The following is a 23,058-nucleotide window of genomic DNA, read 5'->3' as shown; positions in this document are numbered from 1 at the left end:
CGCATATCTCTTAGATTCTCCAACAGAATCTTCGTGGTATAAGCTAGATAGATGGAGGCATTCATGGGAATCTGGAAAGTCTAACCTTGTCTGTGGTATTCCGAGTAGGATTCCGGGAATCCGGAAAGTCTAACCTTGTCTGTGGTATTCCGAGTAGGATTCTGGTATTGAATTACTGTGACGAGCTTCAAACTCCTGAAGGCTGGGCGTTAGTGACAGACGCAAAAGAATCAAGGGATTCTATTCCAACCTGATTGAGAACCGACAAATGATTAGCCATGCTGTGACAGAGCATAGGACCATTTTCACTGAGAGGATGGGATGTAGCCATTGACAACAGTGATGCCCTACATACAGCTTGCCATGGAAAGGAGTAAGAAGGATTGGATGAATGTAATAAGAAAGTAGAGATTCAAGAGGAGCACAGCATCTCCATATGCCTATCTGAAATTCCCACCATGGAATTATATGAGTAACTATTTACTATTTTATTTTCTATTTATTATTTACTTTCGAACTTATCATAAACCATTTAATCTGCCTAACTGAGATTTACAAGGTGACCATAGCTTGCTTCATACCAACAATCTCCGTGGGATCGACCCTTACTCACGTAAGGTATTACTTGGACGACCCAGTGCACTTGCTGATTAGTTGAACGGAGTTGTGAGATTCTCTAACAGTACCTGTAACTCTTTTGGTCCAACAACAACACTAAGCTGTTGGTGCCATTACCAGGGATTATTAAGATCCCAATTCATCATACCATGATCTCTTTGGGGTATTTAATTATAGCTGCCAACAGCATGGGAAAAACATATGAATCACAATTTCGTCCACCCAGTTTTTGGCGCCGTTGCTGGGGATTGTTCGAGTATGGACAACTGACGGTTCATCTTGTTGCTCAGATTAGGTAATTTTCTTTTCAAAAAAGTTTTCAAAAATTTTTCAAAATTTTTCTTTTCTTTTTCGTCTTTCCAAAAAAAAAAATAATTTTCGAAAAAAATTAATAAAAATACAAAAAAATCATAAAATCACAAAAATAAAAAATATTTTGTGCTTCTTGTTTGAGTCTTGAGTCAATTTTTAAGTTTGGTGTCAATTGCATGCTTTAAAAATTTTTCTTGCATTTTTCGAAAATTCATGCATTCATAGTGTTCTTCATGATCTTCAAGTTGTTCTTGGTAAGTCTTCTTGTTTGATCTTGATGTTTTCTTGTTTTGTGTTGTTTGTTGTTTTTCATATGCATTTTTCGTTTGTTAGAGTCCATGCATTAAAGATTTCTAAGTTTGGTGTCTTGCATGTTTTCTTTGCATCAAAGATTTTTCAAAATTGTGTTCTTGATGTTCATCATGATCTTCAAAGTGTTCTTAGTGCTCATCTTGACATTCATAGTGTTCTTGCATGCATCATGAGTTTGATTCATAATTTTCATGTTGTGAGTCATTTTTGTTATTTTTCTCTCTCATCATTAAAAATTCAAAAAAATCAAAAAAAATATCTTTTCCTTATTTCTCTCCTAATTTTCGAAAATTTGAGTTGACTTAGTCAAAAATTTTGAAAATTAGTTGTTTCTTACAAGTCAAGTCAAATTTTCAATTTTAAAAATCTTATCTTTTCAAAATTTTTTTCAAAAAAAAAAATCATATCTTTTCCACTTTTTCCTCTTTTTCAAAAATTTCAAAAATCTTTTTCAAAATATTTTCAAAATCTTTTTCTTATTTTTATATCAAATTTTCGAAAATTAGCTAACAATTAATGTGATTGATTCAAAAATTTGAAGTTTGTTACTTTCTTGTTAAGAAAGGTTCAATCTTTAAATTCTAGAATCATATCTTGTAGTTACTTGTTAGTTAAGTAATTAATTTTAATTTTAAAAATTAAATCATTTTCAATCATATCTTTTTATCATATCTTATCTTTTCTTTTTATCATATCTTTTTCAAAATTTTATCTTTTTCAAAAATTTGATTTCAAAATATCTTATCTAAACTTCTTATCTTCTTATCTTTCCAATTTGACTTTAATATCTTTTTCAACTAACTATTTGACTTTTTGTTTGTTTCTTATCTTTTTCAAAACCACCCAACTACTTTTCCCTCTCTAATTTTCGAAAATATCTCATCCCTTTTTGAAAAATTCTTTTTTGTTTTAAATTTTAATTTTAATTATATCTTATCTTTAATTTTCGAAAATCATTAACTCCTTTTCAAAAAAATTAATTTTCGAATTCTCTCTCTCTTTTCTTATTCTATTATTTATTTACTAACACTTCTCTTCACCTCTTTTCATCTAAAAATCCGAACCCATTCTTCTTCACTCTTCTCCCCTTTCTTCTTCTATTAACATAAAGGAATCTCTATACTGTGACATAGAGGATTCCTCTTCTTTTCTTGTTTTCTTCTCTTTCATATGAGCAGGAACAAGGAAAAAGGCACTCTTGTTAAAATTGATCCTGAACTTGAAAAGACTCTGAAGAGAAAACTAAGAGAAGACAAAAGCTTACACCTCTGAGTCATGGGAGATGGAGAGATTCATCTCAAGGGTCCATAGCTCAGTAGAAGAGCATTTGACTGCACATCAAGAGAGCTTGAGAAATTCCCTCTTCAAGAAATCCCTGAGATACCTCAGGGGATACATGTTCCTCCACATAATTATTGGAAGCAACTAAGGATAGGAACACCAAAATCACTAGGGATCATGCAACAGAAGCAAGGAAGAGACATAAAGGAGCTCAAAAAGCACCATTGGACCTTCAAGAAGGCGCCACCCTCACTCAGGTGGACTCATTCCTTGTTCTTATTTTCTCTGCTTTTTCGTTTTTTATCCTTCATGTCTATCTATGTTTTGTGTCTCTACTTCATGATCATTAGTATGTAGTAACTATGTCTTAAAGCTATGAATAAATTATATAAATCCTTCACCTCTCTTAAATAAAAAAAATTTTTAATTCAAAAGAACAAGAAGTACATAAATTTCGAAAATTGTCCTTGAATTTAATTTAATTATATTGATGTGGTGACAATACTTTTTGTTTTCTGAATGAATACTTAAACAGTGCATATTTTTTATCTTGTTGTTTATGAATGTTAAAATTGTTGGCTCTTGAAAGAATGATGAACAAAGAGAAATGTTATTGATGATCTGAAAAATCATAAAATTGATTCTTGAAGCAAGAAAAAGCAGTGAAAAAGCAAAGGCTTGCGAAAAAAAAATTGGCGAAAAAAAATAGAAAGAAAAAGAAAAAGCAAGCAGAAAAAGCCAATAGCCCTTAAAACCAAAAGGCAAGGGTAAAAAGGATCCAAGGCTTTGAGCATCAATGGATAGGAGGGCCCAAGGAAAAAAAATTCAGGCCTAAGCGGCTAAATCAAGCTGTCCCTAACCATGTGCTTGTGGCATGCAGGTCCAAGTGAAAACCTTGAGACTGAGTGGTTAAAGTCGTGATCCAAAGTAAAAGAGTGTGCTTAAGAGCTCTGGACACCTCTAACTAGGGACTCTAGCAAAGCTGAGTCACAATCTGAAAAGGTTCACCCAGTTATGTGTTTGTGGCATTTATGTATCCGGTGGTAATACTGGAAAACAAAATGCTTAGGGCCACGGCCAAGACTCATAAAAGTAGCTGTGTTCAAGAATCAACATACTTAACTTGGAGAATCAATAACACTATCCGAAATTCTAAGTTCCTAGAGAAGCCAATCATTCTAAATTTCAAAGGAAAAACTGAGATGCCAAAACTATTCAGAAGCAAAAAGCTACAAGTCCCGCTCATCTAATTATAATTAATATTCATTGATATTCTGGAAATTATAGTATATTCTCTTCTTTTTATCCTAATTGATTTTCAGTTGCTTGGGGACAAGCAACAACTTAAGTTTGGTGTTGTGATGAGCGGATAATTTATACGCTTTTTGGCATTGTTTTTAGGTAGTTTTTAGTAAGTTCAAGCTACTTTTAGGGATGTTTTCATTAGTTTTTATGTTAAATTCACATTTCTGGACTTTACTATAAGTTTGTGTATTTTTCTGTGATTTCAGGTAATTTCTGGCTGAAATTGAAGGACTTGAGCAAAACTCTGAAAAAGGCTGACAAAAGGACTGCTGATGCTGTTGGAATCTGACCTCCCTGCACTCAAAATGGGTTTTCTGGAGCTACAGAACTCCAAATGGCGTGCTCTCAACGGCGTTAGAAAGTAGACATCCAGAAATTTCCAGAAATATATAATAGTACATACTTTATTCGGGAATTAATGACGTAAAGTGGTGCTCAACGCCAAGTACATGCTGCTGTCTGGAGTCAAACGCCAGAAACACGTCACGACCCGGAGTTGAATGCCAGAAACACGCTATAACTCGGTGTTCATCTCCAATAAAAGCCTCAGCTCGTGGATAGATCAAGCTCAGCCCAAGCATACACCAAGTGGGCCCCGGAAGTGGATTTATGCATCAAATACTTACTCATGTAAACCCTAGTAGCTAGTTTATTATAAATAGAACTTTTTACTAGTGTATTGGAGATCTCTGGATGCCTAGTCCTTAGACCATGGGGGCTGGCCTCTCGGCCATGGCTGAACCTTTCACTTATGTATTTTCAACGGTGGAGTTTCTACACACCATAGATTAAGGGTGTGGAGCTCTGTTGTACCTCAAGTTTCAATACAATTACTATTATTTTCTATTCAATTCTCTTTTATTCTTATTCCAAGATATACGTTGCACTTCAACTTGATGAATGTGATGATCCGTGACACTCATTATCATTCTCACCTATGAACGTGCGTGACTGACAACCACTTCCGTTCTACTTTAGGCTGGGTGCATATCTCTTAGATTTCCCAACAGAATCTTCGTGGTATAAGCTAGATAGATGGCGGCATTCATGGGAATCCAGAAAGTCTAACCTTGTCTGTGGTATTCCGAGTAGGATTCCGGGAATTCGGAAAGTCTAACCTTGTCTGTGGTATTCCAAGTAGGATTCTGGTATTGAATGACTGTGATGAGCTTCAAACTCCTGAAGGCTGGGCGTTAGTGACAGACGCAAAAGAATCAAGGGATTCTATTCCAACCTGATTGAGAACCGACAGATGATTATGCTGTGATAGAGCATAGGACCATTTTCACTGAGAGGATGTGATGTAGCCATTGACAACGGTGATTCCCTACATACAGCTTGCCATGGAAAGGAGTAAGAAGGATTGGATGAATGTAATAAGAAAGTAGAGATTCAAGAGGAGCACAGCATCTCCATATGCCTATCTGAAATTCCCACCATGGAATTATATGAGTAACTATTTACTATTTTATTTTCTGTTTATTATTTATTTTCGAACTTATCATAAACCATTTAATCTGCCTAACTGAGATTTACAAGGTGACCATAGCTTGCTTCATACCAACAATCTCCGTGGGATCGATCCTTACTCACGTAAGGTATTACTTGGACGACCCAGTGCACTTGCTGGTTAGTTGAACGGAGTTGTGAGATTCTCTAACAGTACCTGTAACTCATATGGTATGATGAATTGGGATCTTAATAATCTCTGGTAATGGCACCAACAGCTTAATGTTGTTGTTGGACCAAAAGAGTTACAGGTACTGTTAGAGAATCTCACAACTCCGTTCAACTAACCAGCAAGTGCACTGGGTCGTCCAAGTAATACCGTACGTGAGTAAGGGTCGATCCCACAGAGATTGTTGGTATGAAGCAAGCTATGGTCACCTTGTAAATCTCAGTTAGGCAGATTAAATGGTTTATGATAAGTTCGAAAATAAATAATAAACAGAAAATAAAATAGTAAATAGTTACTCATATAATTCCATGGTGGGAATTTCAGATAGGCATATGAAGATGCTATGCTCCTCTTGAATCTCTACTTTCTTATTACATTCATCCAATCTTTCTTACTCCTTTCCATGGCAAGCTGTATGTAGGGCATCACTGTTGTCAATGGCTACATCCCATCCTCTCAGTGAAAATGGTCCTATGCTCTATCACAGCACGGCTAATCATCTGTCGATTCTCAATCAGATTGGAATAGAATCCCTTGATTCTTTTGCGTCTGTCACTAATGCCCAGCCTTCAGGAGTTTGAAGCTCGTCACAGTCATTCAATACCAGAATCCTACTCGGAATACCACAGACAAGGTTAGATTTTCCGGATTCCCGGAATCCTACTCGGAATACCACAGACAAGGTTAGACTTTTTGGATTCCCATGAATGCCGCCATCTATCTAGCTTATACCACGAAGATTCTGTTGGGGAATCTAAGAGATATGCGCCCAGCCTAAAGTAGAACGGAAGTGGTTGTCAGTCACGCGCGTTCATAGGTGAGAATGATGATGAGTGTCACGGATCATCACATTCATCAAGTTGAAGTGCAACGTATATCTTGGAATAAGAATAAAAGAGAATTGAATAGAAAATAATAGTAATTGTATTGAAACTTGAGGTACAGCAGAGCTCCACACCCTTAATCTATAGTGTGTAGAAACTCCACCGTTGAAAATACATAAGTGAAAGGTTCAGGCATGGCCGAGAGACCAGCCCCCATGGTCTAAGGACTAGGCGTCCAGAGATCTCCAATACACTAGTAAAAAGTTCTATTTATAATAAACTAGCTACTAGGGTTTACATGAGTAAGTATTTGATGCATAAATCCACTTCCGGGGCCCACTTGGTGTATGCTTGGGCTGAGATTGATCTATCCACGAGCTGAGGCTTTTATTGGAGTTGAACGCCGAGTTATAGCGTGTTTCTGGCGTTCAACTCCGGGTCGTGACGTGTTTCTGGCGTTTGACTCCAGACAGCAGCATGTACTTGGCGTTGAGCGCCACTTTACATCATCAATTCCCGAATAAAGTATAGACTATTATATATTGCTGGAAAGCTCTAGATGTCTACTTTCTAAAGCCATTAAGAGCGCACAATTTGGAGTTCTGTAGCTCCAGAAAATCCATTTTGAGTGCAGGGAGGTCAGATTCCAACAGCATCAGCAGTCCTTTTGTCAGCCTTTTTCAGAGTTTTGCTCAAGTCCCTCAATTTCAGCCAGAAATTACCTGAAATCACAGAAAAACACACAAACTCATAGTAAAGTCCAGAAATGTGAATTTAACATAAAAACTAATAAAAACATCCCTAAAAGTAGCTTGAACTTACTAAAAACTACCTAAAAACAATGCCAAAAAGCGTATAAATTATTCGCTCATCAACAGTACGCATCACAAGAAGTTGGTTTAATTAGTTGGTTGGTAGAGAAAATTTGGAGGCTTGCTAGGACATGATGTAGTACCTTAAGAGAGGGATGACCAAGTTTGTTGTGCTAGGTTGCGAGTGAGGGTTTTTTCTGTGATATGGCTGAAGAATATATTGAGGGGTTCACTGAATTGGGAATTGTCACTGTCAAGGCTAGTGCTTATGAATGATTTATCAACAATACTATTAGCTTTGGTATTAGTGGCATTGTTAGATGAGGGACTAGTAATAAGCACAGGACTATAGGTATTGCACTTTGACATTAGTAAAAATATCAACCTCTTTATTTATTGAGCTATTTGAAAGTACAATATAGGTGTTTGTATTTGTACATTTTTCATGCTTTTGGCAATTTACAATTGTCAATAAGGACTTAGGACTACAACTTTTATTTTCTAAGCTAGCTGGTTCACTATTACAATTTGTGCTAATTTTTTTTTTTTGACGTAGTGTCTAGATTTGCATTGGCTTTATTTGTGGCTGAGGAGTTTTTTCTATTTCATCTTTTCAACGTCTTTGAATCTGAATGCCTTCAAACCTATATAGGCCTTTATGAAGTTTTCTTTGAAGCAGAATCTTCTTAGAGTCTTGGCATTTTACAGTGCACAGATAAGGCCAAAGTTCAAAAAATACACCATTGTCAAGTGAAAACTTTTATACACTAATCAGGTTTTTAGAAACGGTTGGGACATGTAACAAGTTCTGAAATTTGAAAAGATGGTTTGATATGGATGAATGCATAACGGACCTTCCAACATTAGTAATGCACATACCTTTTTCATTACCTCCATACACTTGTTCTGGACCTTCATATTCTGAGCATGTGATCAAGTTCATCTAATCAAAGGTGATGTGATGCAAAACTCATGAATCTGGGTACTAGCCCGGGTCTGAGGCCAAGTTCAAGATACTCTTCTCTAGAGAGAAGTGCTCCAAGTGCCGATAAAGAGCTCAACACTTTGTTGATCTTCATGAGGTACTCACTGGCTGTTGATCCAAGTTTCTTGATTGACTTTAGCTGAGTCTTCAATATTTTGATCCTTGATTTTGATCTTGCTACAAAGTATTCTTCTAGAGCTTCCCAGATTTCATGCGCATAATTGTATTTTACTACCTTGTTGACAAATATTTCATCCATGCACGAGAGCATCCACGCTGCCAAGTATTCATCGTGTTGCTCCCACACACTTCGAATTCGAGTGACAGTTTTCTGATCGCTTGATCTGCTTTTGAACCGTACTTTCTTGGAATTCCTTTCCTGCCGAGATAATTTTGTAACTTGTTAGCTTTGATGCACGTTAATGCCTGCCGTTTCCACGCCCTGAAGTTATCTTTATCTAGTTTAATCATAGCCGAAAAATTTGCGATTGGTGCCATTGCTGAGCTTGTTGGAGCTTGAATAGCACCGAAAGGTGCAGGATTATCTATGGATCATAAGGTGAACTTTGATACTATGTTAGGTATCTGTGAGAAAGGGTTAGAGCAATAGAGAAAAGAGAGAGAGGGGAAAGAGAGAGAGTTGTTACAGAAAAGAAATTTTGTTAATCTAAAAAACTAATTTACAAGTGATTGAGAATGTGTCTTATATAGAGAAATTGTGCTATTCCTAACAAACTGTAACTAACTTAAAAATTTCTAGAAAATTATAACTAACTTACTGAACACAGCCTAACTAAGCTAATATTACTTACGTACTAAAATCGAATATTATTAACTCCTCAATATATTAATTTTTTATGTCAAATTTAATAATAAAATAATATTAAATTTATTTAAAAAAATTAAATTAAAATAAAATATTTAAAATATTAAAAATTAAATTAAAATTTGACCCTAAACATGGAGGATAAAATAATACTTTAAAAAAATGCAAGGGATGTTTCTCTTTATTTGTGAGGCTATTATATATCATTGTTTAAGTGTGGTTAGTCGAGAGTATTTCCTTTTTATATTCATGCATGTACTGTGTGCATCTAAATCTTTTGGAATTTATTATTTTGTAAGTCAATAATATATATACTGTTTTAGTATTTAAAAAAAAACTTATCTATCAATAATATCCAAAGTTTATTATGATTCGAGCAGAATTGATCTGTTTATGTTCTCTAGCACCCTATTTCCTTTTCTTATTTGTTCTAATTTACTAGATTAAAATGTAAGATTCGCTGACGTACGCTTAAATAAAAGTAAATTAAAGGTATAATGTTTCACATTTAAAAGAAGGTTAAATTTGAACCATTAAATAACTTCACTTAGAACGTAAAATTAAATATACTTTATTAAAACAAGACAATTTTTCTTGTCAACATAAAGTTTTAAATTATGATGTAAATGATATAATAATACAATAAATATAAAACTCTACATTCAAGTCATAATCCTAATCTAAGTCTAACTAAATATTTTAAATTTACGCGTGTATGTTTTATTGCTGTCACTTCTTTTTTTTCTTTTCTTTTTTCGTTATCTTTCTCTTTCGTTATTGTCATCACCAACAATCAACATTTTACTAATATTTTTATTATTTCTGATTTTCTCTGGTACCATCATTAAATAATTTCGGTTCATTTCTTATTTTATTTAAAGTTCATTTGGATCCAAAAATGAATTCGATGTATTTTTGTTTATGATTAAGTCTTTTTGACAGCTTGTTAAAATTTAAACTAATTTCGGTTCATTTGTAAATTAATTGAGGTTCACTTCATGCTGCTGATAAGCATTGATCAAATTTTTTATTCCTTAAGTAACTTCGGTTCATTTCTTAGTTTAATTGAGGTTCATTTGGATCCAGAAATGAATTCAATGTGTTTTTGTTGATAATGTCTTTTTGACTGCTTGTTCAAATCTGAATTAATTTTGGTTCATTTGTGTGTTAATTGAGGTTCACTTGATGCTGCTAATAAGTATTGACCAAATTTTTTATTTCTGAAGTAATTTTGGTTTATTTCTTAGTTAAATTAAGATTCATTTGGATCCAAAAATGAATTCAATATATTTTTGTTGATGATTGAGTTTTTTTTACTGTTTGTTCAAATTTGAACTAATTTCAGTTTATTTGTGTGTTAATTGAGGTTCAGTTTATGCTGTTAATAAGTATTGACCAACTTTTTTAGCAAAGAAGAATGAAATTATTCATTATCACTTTATTCAATTACATTAGATTCCATTTCATTCAATTTGTCTTGAAAGTCATCCCAACCTTTGGGACAAATTGTTCATCGACAATATACTTAGACTGCAAATGAACCGAAATATTATTATAACAACACCATTGTGTAATAATAAATAAACTGAAAATTGTGCATTGTATTAACTCATAAACTCATGTAATTTCGGTGTATTTTTGAGTTAATTATGTCACAATCACTATGTAATTTCGGTGTTTTTGGTCTCGTTGTCCTGTACAATTTAAAATTCTTCTTCCTCCTCCTCTTCATCTTCCATTTCATCTTTTTTTTTTTCATCTTTTTGTTTTTATTTTTTCCTTCTTATTGCATTTTTTTAAAATTCTTTTTGATATATTTTTTTGAGAGGAATAAAATAAAAAAATAAAGAAAAAATATCAAACAAAAAAAACTGTAATAACATAAAAGAGAAGAAAAGAAGAAAAAACAAAAATAAAACGCAGCAATAACATCACCAATAAAAAAAAAGAAGAAGCGCACGAAAAACAAACACAAAATAAAGTAAAATTTTATTTACGTTAATAAAATATATGTGTATACACTATGTATAATAAAAATAGTTTTTATTAAATTTAGATCAATTTAATTAAATTTAATTATCAAAAATACTTAAATGTGTAACCATTTTCGTACAATAATATGCAAAAGAAGTATATAGTAGTGATGAGTTAGTCTGAACTTTATTACAAAAAAAAAAAACAAAAAAAAATCATCAATAATTTGGAGGACTTGTACCAAAGTTTGAATAGAATAATATGACAGGCTCATTCTTATTATTATCTGATTCGTATGCATGTGATTAGAGTATAATTTTTTTATTTTCTACATACACGGTGTTCAAATATGGTATCTAATTTATGGAGAAGCATTCAATTCATAGCTATGGCCTATATGGTCCCGGACTACTCCTATATTTAGAGGCAATCCCATTTCATAATACAAAAGTCTCTTTCATACTTCCTTTCTAGTTTCACCAATATATATGTGTATTTTCACTTTTTAGCTATATGCGCACACAAAAAGCATGAGGTCTCAAATTTAAAATTATTAGGTAGACAATAAAAATTATAAACAATATAAATAATTGACTATACTTTTAACTCATAAAAAGGCAAACAAGAAAAAAAAGGATAATTTATTATAAATTATATTCTTAAAAATTTTACTTTCACCTTTTATATTTTAACCATCTATCTTTTAATTCTTTTATCATCATTTATCCGTTTTTCAAATTCTCATTGTACCTTCGATCTCTCTCTCATCAGCCAGCTTCAGCGTTGTTTAGCTTTTTCTCTATAAAAAATGTCGGTTTAAAATAAAAATAACCATTCACATACATAGTAAAATAAACATCCAACAAATTTTATTATATCTACTTATATCCAATCCAAATTAAATAAACATTCATCTTAGAATAAAAATAACTATCAACATATCTAATAAAATAAACATCTAGCAAATTTTATTGTATCTATTTAAATCTAATCTAGATGTTTATTTTTCCTGCAAACAGAATGTTTATTTTTCATACAAATGAGATATTTGTTCTTAATGCAAATCACATCCGAAAAAGAGAAAGAAGAGTAGGAGAAGAACCACTGCGGCGGAGGAAGGATGACGACGAGACAGTAGCAGCGCCGTCCAAGAATTGTAAGGCAGCAGCAACAGCGCCCGTCAAACGCAAGTTAGCCGCAGTGGCGCATGGGAAACTCGTGCGATGGCATCACTCTCGCGGCAACAGCCGACAGCGATAGCAGTGACGACGGGATGAATGAATTGATGACTCCATCAATGGTTCACTTTCCAGGGTTTCTACCAGGAATTACGGCGTCTCGAAACGACAAACTAGCACGACGCAGCAGCAACTCCATGAGAGGGTGATGCAACACCGCAGCAACGCTGCTAGGGAAGAGTGGCACAAAAACAGTAACAACAATGGATGCGCGTTGGACTGAGCGCCGGAGAGGAGACCGGCGAAGGTGGAGGCATGTCAAGCTAAGCGGCGGAGGGGAGGACCATCGGGATGAACGACGGTGTGAGTAGAGGAAAGAGAAGAAGGTTGAGATGAAATGAGAACGTGATGTGACGGTATATTAAAAAGATGTTACGTTGTCTAATTCTAATAATTTAAATTCAAAAATTAATTATTATAATAAATTGAGAATCTGATTTTAATAATTAATTTAACTTTTCTTTTTTAAACTATTATTCACGTTGTTTACTATTTATATTGTTTACTTATATTTTTTTATTTTTAATATGGTAAATTTTATAGTACTTTTGTTGTGGTGTCTAAATTATTTAACTTACTTTTTAAAATAAAAAATAAAATTTTTAAAATAAAAAATAAATTATTTAAAATTTATTAAATATTATCTATTTACCTTATTTACTAATTTAGACACAATACTAAAGACATTATAGCATTCACTTTTCATATAGCTAAATATGTATAGTTAGTTAATATCAAATGATATCGGAATGTTATGGAGATAAACCCATAAAGTTATTCACAAAATACAATAAAACCCTAATGAATGGCATAGGCACATAACCATCATATTATATTATTATCTCATTCTATTTTTGCTACTAGAAATCTAGAATGTGGGTGGGTGGTGGTGGCGCCGTGGTGGATTGAGATTAATGGCAACTACTTAGGTTGTGAAACATGCTCTATTATAAAATGCATATAAAATTAGGATTGGGAATTGCATTTGTTGGGAAAAAGAATTGAGTGCCAAGAATTTGATTTGGGATTATATTCAAAAGTACACTTTAACCCAATTGCATATGATATACCTACCTTAGCCTATATTTGTGCTCTTTGCCAAAATCCTCAAAAGCCTTGCCTACCTATAAATCTATAATCCAATGAATGAGTCACTTGACTAGCAAAGTGACTTAGCTATTTTATCATCTTCCCCTGTACCTTCTATATCTCCTATTATTGCTATGGGTCTGGTCCTTTCATTCATGAAACATTGTTGGTACTAAAATTGTTTAGGATTAACTCATCTAAAGATCAAACATCTAAATATATCACCTCACATCCAAGACCAAGTATTTGGAGCATAGAACTAGATATTTGTGTAAAAGGTAATAACATATGCACTAAGAATTTAATTTTAATATATTGTTACATACGTATCTAATCATGTGATATTATATCATAAAAAATAACTATTATTTTTATTGACCATATAAATAGTCATTCAAAAAGACGAATATAATTATACCATTATGTAAAATATTTTACACTGTTAGTGTATCAAAATAAAATTCTATATAATAAATATTGTATGCATCAAACCTTTAAATATAACTATTGTAAATAAATTTAAAACAAAATTAAAACACAGTAAAATTTAATAAATAAAAAATTAAATTATAAAATATTAAAAATATTATGGCTCTACAAAATTGCAAAAAATCTTAAAATTTGAGAAAATCTCATCATTATTTTTGACAAAATTAAGTAAAGATTACACGAACCATCCAATTCGGTCCAGTTCAATTAGTGAAACAGATCTAACGTGTAATTGATCGGTCAACGATAGTCAAATCCGTTGAAAATCAACAGGTTTGCATTTCAAACTGCGCTGGGCCCGCACAGATCTACGATGAATCCGTGCGCCGCCAAACCACCGTAGGAGCACCCGTGCACTACAACTCCAAAATCGTTGCCAGGAGGTTCGAACACGAAGCATAGGGCATGCGCCACCCCTTGCCACTGCGCTATTTTGTTTGTCAATAGTTTATAGTTTATGTTACAAAAAAAATATATATAATAAATCATGAATGAATTTTTATTTTTTTTTAACCTTTTAATCATGGATTGACATAGATACCAAACAAGTAACAACATATGATATACAAATATATTGATATATTGATATTGATTATGTTATTTTTTATTTTCTCTCGTTCATATACACTGAGAAAATATTTTGTATTAATGACTAATTTATTATCTTTTTTTACACCATAAATTATATCTAAGAATTAATATTTGATTGTTATTAATATATTTTTGAAAACATGCATTTAACCTTTAATTTTATATTTTTATTTAATTATGACCGAGTCAACTAGATAAATCAGCGACCTACCAGTTGAACCAATAACCCAATAACCCGGTCATATGAGCGAATCAATTATCAGTTCGATTCTGATCATTATGATAAAAATAACATATTTGAGACATAATTAGACGAAAATACATTAAAACAACATTGATATTTACTTTAAACGTTTCAAACAAAAATAATACTTTGGGTTCTAATTTATAGTAAGAATTATCAAGTATTTAAAAATATTTTTTTTATGATGATATCTTCAAATAATATAGGTCTTTTAATAATTGTCATTTGTAAAAACAATTACATAATAAAATAAGAATAATTTCTATATCCCTTAACAATAAATACTACTCTCGTCATCATGGAACATCAAAGAACACCTTCGAAGGACAGCCATAGATGAAAGAAAAGCTCCAGAGAAAGTCAACATAAAAAATTTCCTTTTTGGACAGACTACAATGACTGATGAAACATTTCCTTTTTGGTATAGTTTCTGTTGGATGCACAAAGTGGGAAAAAAAATAAGGAAACAAAAGAAAATATTCAAGTCAAAATATATATTACATTATATTTTACAGTTTGAGGAAAATTTAATATCTATCGAGCTAAGCTATGGGGAATTGATTTTTCAAACAGTGACTGGTGAGGGAGTTGAAGGAGGGACCCGATTTTCAGCCGGAATTTCGACAAACTCGGATAGCAGAGATCGGAATTCATCGCCGGTCATTGTCTCCTTCTCCAGAAGGACATCCACAATCTTATCAATTGCTTCACGGTTGTTCCTTATATGTTCCAATGCAATTTCATATGCTTCATCTGAGAGCCTCTTGATAGCGGCGTCAATGTCTTCGGCGAGCTTTTCTGACATCGAGTTTCTAGCCATCATTCTCATAATGACATCTGCGCTTTGAGCCGAGGCATCCATGAGTGACCAAGGACCAATATCAGACATTCCAAATGTGGTAACCATCTGTGGGAGTATCATTTGCATTTATTCAGTACAATCATCATGAAGTTCTAATCAGAATTATATGGTCTAAAAAAACACATAAACTTGGTGATGAAAATTATAAGCTAACTCATTCTTTGAATTAAATTTGAAATCAACCAAGCTACGTGTACACTAAAAATCAACTACACGTATAGAATACGCATTGAAAATGTGTGAAACAATACACATATTACTACACAAATACATAGTGATTGACTTAGTTGCTGATTTTTTGTGTACACATAGCACTTCTGATCTGCTATATATCATTTGACATTTTTAGGTATTAATTAAAGTTAACAAATAAAATAAACCTTCAAAAATCCAGCAAAGAATATGAACAAATCAAGACGAAATTACCAATTACATAGGGTCATGAATAGTTAAAACGTTCACCACACAGATAATAATGTTAAAAAACAAGTACCTGTTTGGCCAAACCGGTTATTTGCTGCAAATCACCAGCTGCTCCAGTTGTAACCTCAGGCTCACCAAAAATAACTTCCTCTGCAGCTCTACCGCCTAGTCCACCAACAATTCTCGCGAAGAGTTGCTGTTTGGAAATTAGAGTTGGGTCGTCATTAGGGATGAACCAAGTAAGACCCCGAGCTTGCCCACGAGGAACTAGCGTCACCTTTTGTACAGGGTCATGACCAGGAGTCAAAGTTCTGCAAGTAGAACAGATTCATGTTTCAGGCTTCTACGTGTTAAGAATAATTTTTTCTGCGTTCATGCTCATAAACTATAGTTTGGTTTCTGTCTTACCCGCAAATGGCATGCCCAACTTCATGATATGCCACTAGACTTTTGCTCTTCCCATCTGTCATCACTGTTCCTTCCATTCCAGCAACAATTCTATCAATTGAATCATCAATCTCTTTCGAAGAAATTGCCGTCTTCCCACGCCTACCGGCCAATATAGCAGCTTCATTCATTAGATTTGCAAGATCTGCTCCACTAAAACCAGGTGTTCTCATTGCAATTACCTCGAGAGAAACATCCCCTTCGAACTTTTTGTTGCTGCCATGAACCTTGAGGATCTCAGTCCTTCCACGAATGTCTGGAACATCAACTGTCACCTGCAAAAGAATCATGTTCAGCAATTTATTCTTGAATAACTGCATGAAGCATTTCCTAACATAATTAAAAATCTTACCTGTCTATCAAACCGTCCAGGTCTCAATAAAGCAGAGTCAAGAATGTCAGCTCTGTTAGTTGCTGCAATGACAATGATACCGGTATTACCCTCGAACCCATCCATTTCTGTCAAAAGTTGGTTGAGGGTCTGTTCTCTTTCATCATTCCCTCCTCCAATTCCAGTACCTCTTTGCCTTCCAACAGCATCGATTTCATCAACAAAAACAATGCAAGGAGCATTCTCTTTGGCCTTCTTGAATAAATCACGAACACGAGAAGCACCAACACCAACAAACATCTCAACAAACTCGGAACCTGAGATGGAGAAGAATGGGACACCTGCTTCCCCTGCAATAGCCTTGGCTAACAGCGTCTTACCGGTTCCTGGAGGACCAACAAGAAGAACTCCTTTCGGAATGCGAGCCCCAACAGCAGTGAACCTCTCAGGCTTCTTCAGAAACTCCACTACCTCCATAAAGTCCTGTTTAGCTTCATCCACCCCAGCAACATCATCAAATGTCACTCCGGTATTAGGTTCCATTTGAAACTTAGCCTTAGATTGACCAAAAGCAAGAGGAAATCCAGGCCCACCGGGACCTCCCATCCCACCAGATGATCTTCTTGAAAGAAGGAACAATCCTCCGATCAATATTAGAGGGAAAGCAAGATTCCCAATCAGGTTAAACAATAGATTGCCCGACTCTTCTTGGGCATTATGAGCTGCAAAGTCAATATTCTTTTCCCTGAATTTCTGTAGAAGCTCTTGGCTAAGTCCTGGAAGTTGAACTCGCACTCGTTGCACCCTATTACCCAACTCAGGAGAAACAGCCTCTGCAACAGCTATTGTTCCGTTCTCAAACAAATCCACTTTTTTAACTCTATCTTTGTCTAAATACTCAAGAAATCTAGAATAAGACATTCTGGAGGAGGAAACCCCTTGTTCATCGGCGAAAGCTTTCCCACTTCCCAATAATGCAGGTAGCCCAACTCCCACATTCAACAATTTAAGAAACTCCCTCCTCCCTTCATGCTTCCTTTGTTCCAAGGATGCATTTACAGATTTGACCCTTGGTTCTTTATTCGCTGATGAAAGTCTACGAGATGAGAAGAGATATCTCCCGTTGAAGTCAAGAGTTATTTTTCCGCTTTGCACTGATAAACCACTTCCACCAAGACAGGCCAAAGAGGCTGCCATCTGCATCAACAAGAGTATCGAAAATAAATTATGAAATGCTGATTAGTTCAGTGGTTAGCAGGAAAGAAATTTTGAATAAATACCATTTGTGATCTCAACTGCTTTCTTAATACTTATTACACAAACCAATAGAGTGAATTCAACATATACAAAAAATCGTCTAAACTTAAGATCAGAAAATTTATGGACACTATCTAGCCCTAGAAGGACAAAACCATAAAACCAATTACAGAACTAAAAGCAGCCTCTGATATGAGTAAAATTATGCAAGTAAGGTACAACACTTTGAAAGTTACCCCCCACAAACCCTAAATTCTTGTTTTTCTCCTTTACTGGTGGATCAAAATATCAAATCATGCATCACATATACATACTAAATTTCACATAGCAACTTCACTTATAAATTATCAACATTAGCTTGTGAAAATTCTTCTACCAAACCATTTAACAAGGAAAAACGTGTCAACTAGAAACCCAAGTACGAAAAATAAAACTCCAAGATCTGTGTGGCTTCATAATCTAACAAAAGATTAAAGCCCAAGAAACTACTCAAGTACAAGTGACTAGTGACAGCAGACTTTTTCATGTGACGGAACCAAAAATAAATCATTGATCCACATCAGCTCCAATAAATACACACAATTATAAGAGCAACTATTCAATTGGTACAGAGCCTTTATGACTGTTTCTCCAAGCAATTCTCAGTTCAGTTAGTTAAAAAAAAAAGTACAACTTCAATTTTCCAAATACAGAAACTTTAGCTCAAAGGGTCCCCCATTAACAGCTCAAGAACTCAAACGATCAAACAAGAAGAACAATAATTAACAAACAAGATAACAAAGACAAAAGCTAAAGATATTAAGAGGCAAGTGTTCACAGAGATGTCACAGACCCATCGAAATTGGAAGGCAAATGAAGAATCCAACATACCTTAGAAATGAAGAATCAGAGGGATGTGAAGTCAGTGGAGAAGAGAAGTGAGGGGGGAACGAGAAGGCAAGGGCCTGTTCGGGGCACAAAGAAAGTAAGAGAAGAGACGTGTTTGGGTTTGTATTAGAAACTAAATAAAAGAGTGAGCTCAAAGACAATTTAGAAATGGATGTGGCTCAATAAATGATACGTGGCATTTTCCTAATGGTTTGCATTCTTTTGTTTTTCCCCAATGGCCAATTTCGGCATGAACAAACAAGATTTTTTTTAGTTGAGACTTTCAAGTTACAAGTCTTTTTACGTGTACAAGTTAGATAGTTAGATCTCTTTTGCATCTGAGTTTGAGGTGACAATGATTTCTCTGAAAAAAAAAAATAGACCTTCCTGTTTTTAAATTGATGCATAATCTCGTGTTTAAATAATGGGATTCGCAAGTCTATGGAAGAGAGCTTTACTAGGGTTTTTGACCAAGAGAGAAAGATCTCTCGTTAAGAAGCACAAAAAAAAAAGTGAAAACAAGAGAAGAGGTTGATCTCAATTAACCTAGTGAAGACATGGAGGTCACTATAAAGTGATAAAAGTGTCATATAACGACTCCCTCCTAACGCCCATAGATCCTCGTATCGAGGATGATTCCACCTTCATAGAGGACATTGATGAAGATGTTCCAAACTCGAAAGATAAGTGGTATAAAGAGATGGACAAGGAGGATGACAAAGATGCTCCCTTCGATCCATGCCCCACGATTCCCCTCCCAAAAGAAGCTTTTAACAATTAGTGCGAACCGTGGTAATCAGCGCTGATGGTCAAAGTCGTGGGCAAGTATGTGAATCTTATCTTCATGAAGCAATGTCTCAAAAGAGATTGGACTATACAAGGTACAATAGATGTTATAGATATGGAATATATGATTATTTTTTGGTTTATTTTTTAGATATAGAGGATTACTCTCACGCGTTAATAGAACGATGTGGATAATAGCTTAGCTGGTCACTATCTTATCGGGCAATGATGGAGGCCACTATTCTTCGTCTCTGAAAGACAAGTTATTAAGATTGTTGCTTGGATTTGGATCTCGAATATCCCAATAGGACTCTAATTCCAAGTTTTTTTGGAGGGTAGGCTCCACTATTGGGCACATGTTAAAAATTGATCGTATAATATCTATTTATTCTATGGAAAAATTTGTACGTATTTGTGTTGAACTGGATCTAGCAAAAAAAATTGGTTTCCAAAATTGCAGTTTTGGGGTGCGAATTAAACATCGAGTACAAGGGTCTCTATCAAATATGTTTCACTTGTGAGAAATATGGTCATAGATCAGATCAATGCAGCGAGACTCCGATTATCATCTCCGACGACCAGAAAACAAAGAACACCGGTTAATTCCGGCGAAGGGACTAATTCCAACGAGAATATGACCCCTAACGAAAAATGACAATAATAACAGCAAGAAATCAAAATCTGATCCTCAGCATATTCAGCGGTATTCTCAATCCCCTCCAGATTTTGGACCTTGGATGATGATTCAAAGACCTATTAGAAAAAAGAAGGAATCTGCTATCTAGAAAAATATACAAGCAATCATGATCATGATTGGGTTTATAATTTAGATGGAGAGAATAATGGAGGTAGCCAAGATATAGAAAATCAGGATACTAGAACTAATTCTAATGAAAACATAGAGGACGGGCCTAATAACATTAAGGCCCAAAATGCTATGGTCAAATTTCAACCCATGCCTAAAAAAATTCTCAAGTCCGGTGCAAGCAAGAGCCTACAAGGCTCCAAAAAAAATTATTAACTCAAAAATTGGGTCTATTAATAATCCAAAAGGGTTCAAGCCTAACAATAAGTAAGTTGTGAAAGCTATTCCTCATATTAGTGAGGCACCACGAGTGATTATTCTCCTGGCGACAAAAGAGAAGAGTTCAAATGCTAAGGAAATGGAGATTATGGTTAGATAAAATATGAGGCAAATGGTGAATGATGAATGACAAGCCTTCAAAGCATCCAAGCAAATCAAGAATGTGTCAGAACAATTTGTTGTTAGAAATGACTTCCTAAATCAAACCCAAAATCCTTCTTCTAAATTTGGATTAGGGATTGAGGAAGCAGAAAACCCAAGTCGACCTCCAGATATAATCATGGGAGACTCTGTAAATGTTAGCAAGGAAGCAGGGGCCCGTCCTCTATAGCAAGTCCGTTTTGGTTCAGGTGGCTCATGCCCAGTGATGTATTGGGCAGTGACCTCCCCCCTCATCTTCTTTTGTTTACGATGAATATTCTCTAGTGGAATTATCGTGGTGCTGTAGCAGGTCTTTTTCCTTTCTTGTTAGAGACTTGTGTAGAGAATATAATTGTAATCTTATTCTTCTTGAAACTCACATAAGTAGTACTTGTGGTAGCTTTGTCCATAACAAAATAGAGTTTGATAATGTGTTTATAATGGAAGCTAATGGGCACTCCAGTGGTATTTAGGTGTTATGGAATGATAATTTCTAAGATATTAAGATTCTGAAACATAATAGACAGATGATTCATATGAAGGTTACTGATAGAAATTCTTGCAGTTGGTTTCTAACGGCGGTGTATGCTAGTCCTCAAGAGATTGGGTGCCGAACTCTGTGGAACAATCTTCTAAATTTGGCTAGTAATATTAATCAACCTTAGTGTTTAATAGGTAACTTCAACGCCATTTTTCCATAACCATGAACGATAAGGTGGGTATTCTAGAATTACGGATGGTGCTTGTGGTGATTTTCAATCATGTGTATCTAACTATGGATTACTTGATTTGGGACACATTGGATGACATAGAAGCCTCAATAATCTTGATTGGCAACCACAATTTTTTAAAGCCTGTTTGAAGCACTTGCCCATGCTCAAGTTTGACCATGCCCCAATTTGTGTTTAACTCTCTACTAGCTCTTGAATAGAGGTAGGAGACCCTTTTGGTTTCTTGCTGCATAGATTTCACATCCATATTTTAATAATTTGGTCATGAATTCTTGGAATGTGAATTCGTCTTGGTCGATTGGTATCTTTAATTTTAAAAATACTTTAAAAGATTAGAACGATGAGGTTTTTAGAGACATTTTTAAAAAGAAAAAAAAAAGAATCCTCATAAGACTTCAGGAGATTGTCCTAAACTTGAATTTTAGTAAGAATTTATTTCTAGAAGACCTTCAAACACAACTCTAAAAATTTCTTGCTTAAGAAGAGTTGTTGTAGTATCAAAAATCCAGAGTTAATTGAATTGAATATGGCGATAGGAATACTAAGTTCTTTTATGGATCAATTATGGTTTGCAAAAGACGCAACAAAGTCAACTCCCTTCTTGATTTTAATAGCAATACAGTTGCTGACAAAGATATATTGAAGTCTATGGCCTTCACCTTTTTCTTTGATCTTTATATTAATACTATGTCTGGTAAGCTTTATATCCACCAAAATTTCTTCCATACTCTTTGTGCTGAGGATAATAACTTGCTGGGTAAAAATATCTCTGATATGGATGTTAAGAATGCCATATTTAATATGGGCATTTTTAAGGTCTCGGGTAGAGATGGACTTTAGGCCATCTTTTATAAAAACCAATGGAACAAAGTAGGTGTTGATCTTTGTTCTTTGGTTAAGCAAATATTTCAGAATCCGAAAAGAGTGGGTGATATTAATGAAATGTTAATTTCTCTTATCCCCAAGACTAACCTTGTCTCTAGTCTCAAGCAAATGTGATTGATTAGTCTTTGCAATGTGTCCAATAAAATTGTCACAAATATAATTGCTAACAGGCTTGAAGAGTTATGAATAAATTGGTTCAACCCACTCAATGTAGTTTTGTGCCTAGCCGTCAAAACTCGGACAATATCATTATTACTCAAGAAGTAATACACTTTATGAGAAATAAGAAAGGGCTTAAAGGTTGAATTGCTATCAAGATAGACCTAGAGAAAGCCTATGATCATCTAAAATAGAGCTTTGTCAGAGATACTCTGAATGATATTTGGTTATCCTTTCATCTTATTAATGTGATCCTTTCATGCATCTCATCTTTCCGTATGCGTGTTCTCTAGAATAGTGAGGAGTTGGATGAATTTAAACTAACTAGATGCATTCACCAAGAAGATCCCATTTCACCCTATATTTTTGTTCTTTGCTTTGAGTGCCTCTCACAGCTTATTAATGCAGCAGTTGAGCCTCGGTTCTAGAAACCAATTATTCTCATCTTTACTTTGCGAACAACCTGATTCTTTTTGCTAAAGTCAATTTAGAACAAGATGAGATCAT

General features: G+C 34.4%; 1 protein-coding gene across 1 annotated transcript; it reads right to left on the bottom strand.

Moving 5' to 3' along the window:
• Positions 1 to 14,915: 14,915 nt before the first annotated feature.
• LOC130976816 (ATP-dependent zinc metalloprotease FTSH 2, chloroplastic) lies at positions 14,916 to 19,833 on the bottom strand. Its single transcript, XM_057901738.1, has 5 exons — positions 18,769 to 19,833; positions 16,663 to 17,838; positions 16,272 to 16,585; positions 15,934 to 16,174; positions 14,916 to 15,485 (listed from the first exon to the last, which is right to left on the bottom strand). The coding sequence occupies exons 2-5, from the start codon at positions 17,836 to 17,838 to the stop codon at positions 15,144 to 15,146; spliced, it is 2,073 nt and encodes a 690-aa protein (XP_057757721.1). The 5' UTR covers positions 18,769 to 19,833; the 3' UTR covers positions 14,916 to 15,143.
• Positions 19,834 to 23,058: the final 3,225 nt, after the last annotated feature.

Source organism: Arachis stenosperma, chromosome 4, assembly GCF_014773155.1.
Source record: "Arachis stenosperma cultivar V10309 chromosome 4, arast.V10309.gnm1.PFL2, whole genome shotgun sequence".
Lineage (NCBI taxonomy): Eukaryota > Viridiplantae > Streptophyta > Magnoliopsida > Fabales > Fabaceae > Arachis > Arachis stenosperma.
Note: the sequence above shows the minus strand (reverse complement) of the source record. Positions and strands in the feature narration are given on the sequence as shown.

What these genes read in the sequence shown, in the direction of transcription:
- LOC130976816 (XM_057901738.1), bottom strand. Translation starts at nt 17,838, where the DNA reads ATGGCAGCCTCTTTGGCCTGTCTTGGTGGAAGTGGTTTATCAGTGCAA. An exon ending in CTGGACGGTTTGATAGACAG is followed by an intron (nt 16,586 to 16,662) that starts GTAAGATTTTTA and finishes ATTCTTTTGCAG; the next exon opens with GTGACAGTTGATGTTCCAGA. An exon ending in GTTGGGCATGCCATTTGCGG is followed by an intron (nt 16,175 to 16,271) that starts GTAAGACAGAAA and finishes TTCTACTTGCAG; the next exon opens with AACTTTGACTCCTGGTCATG.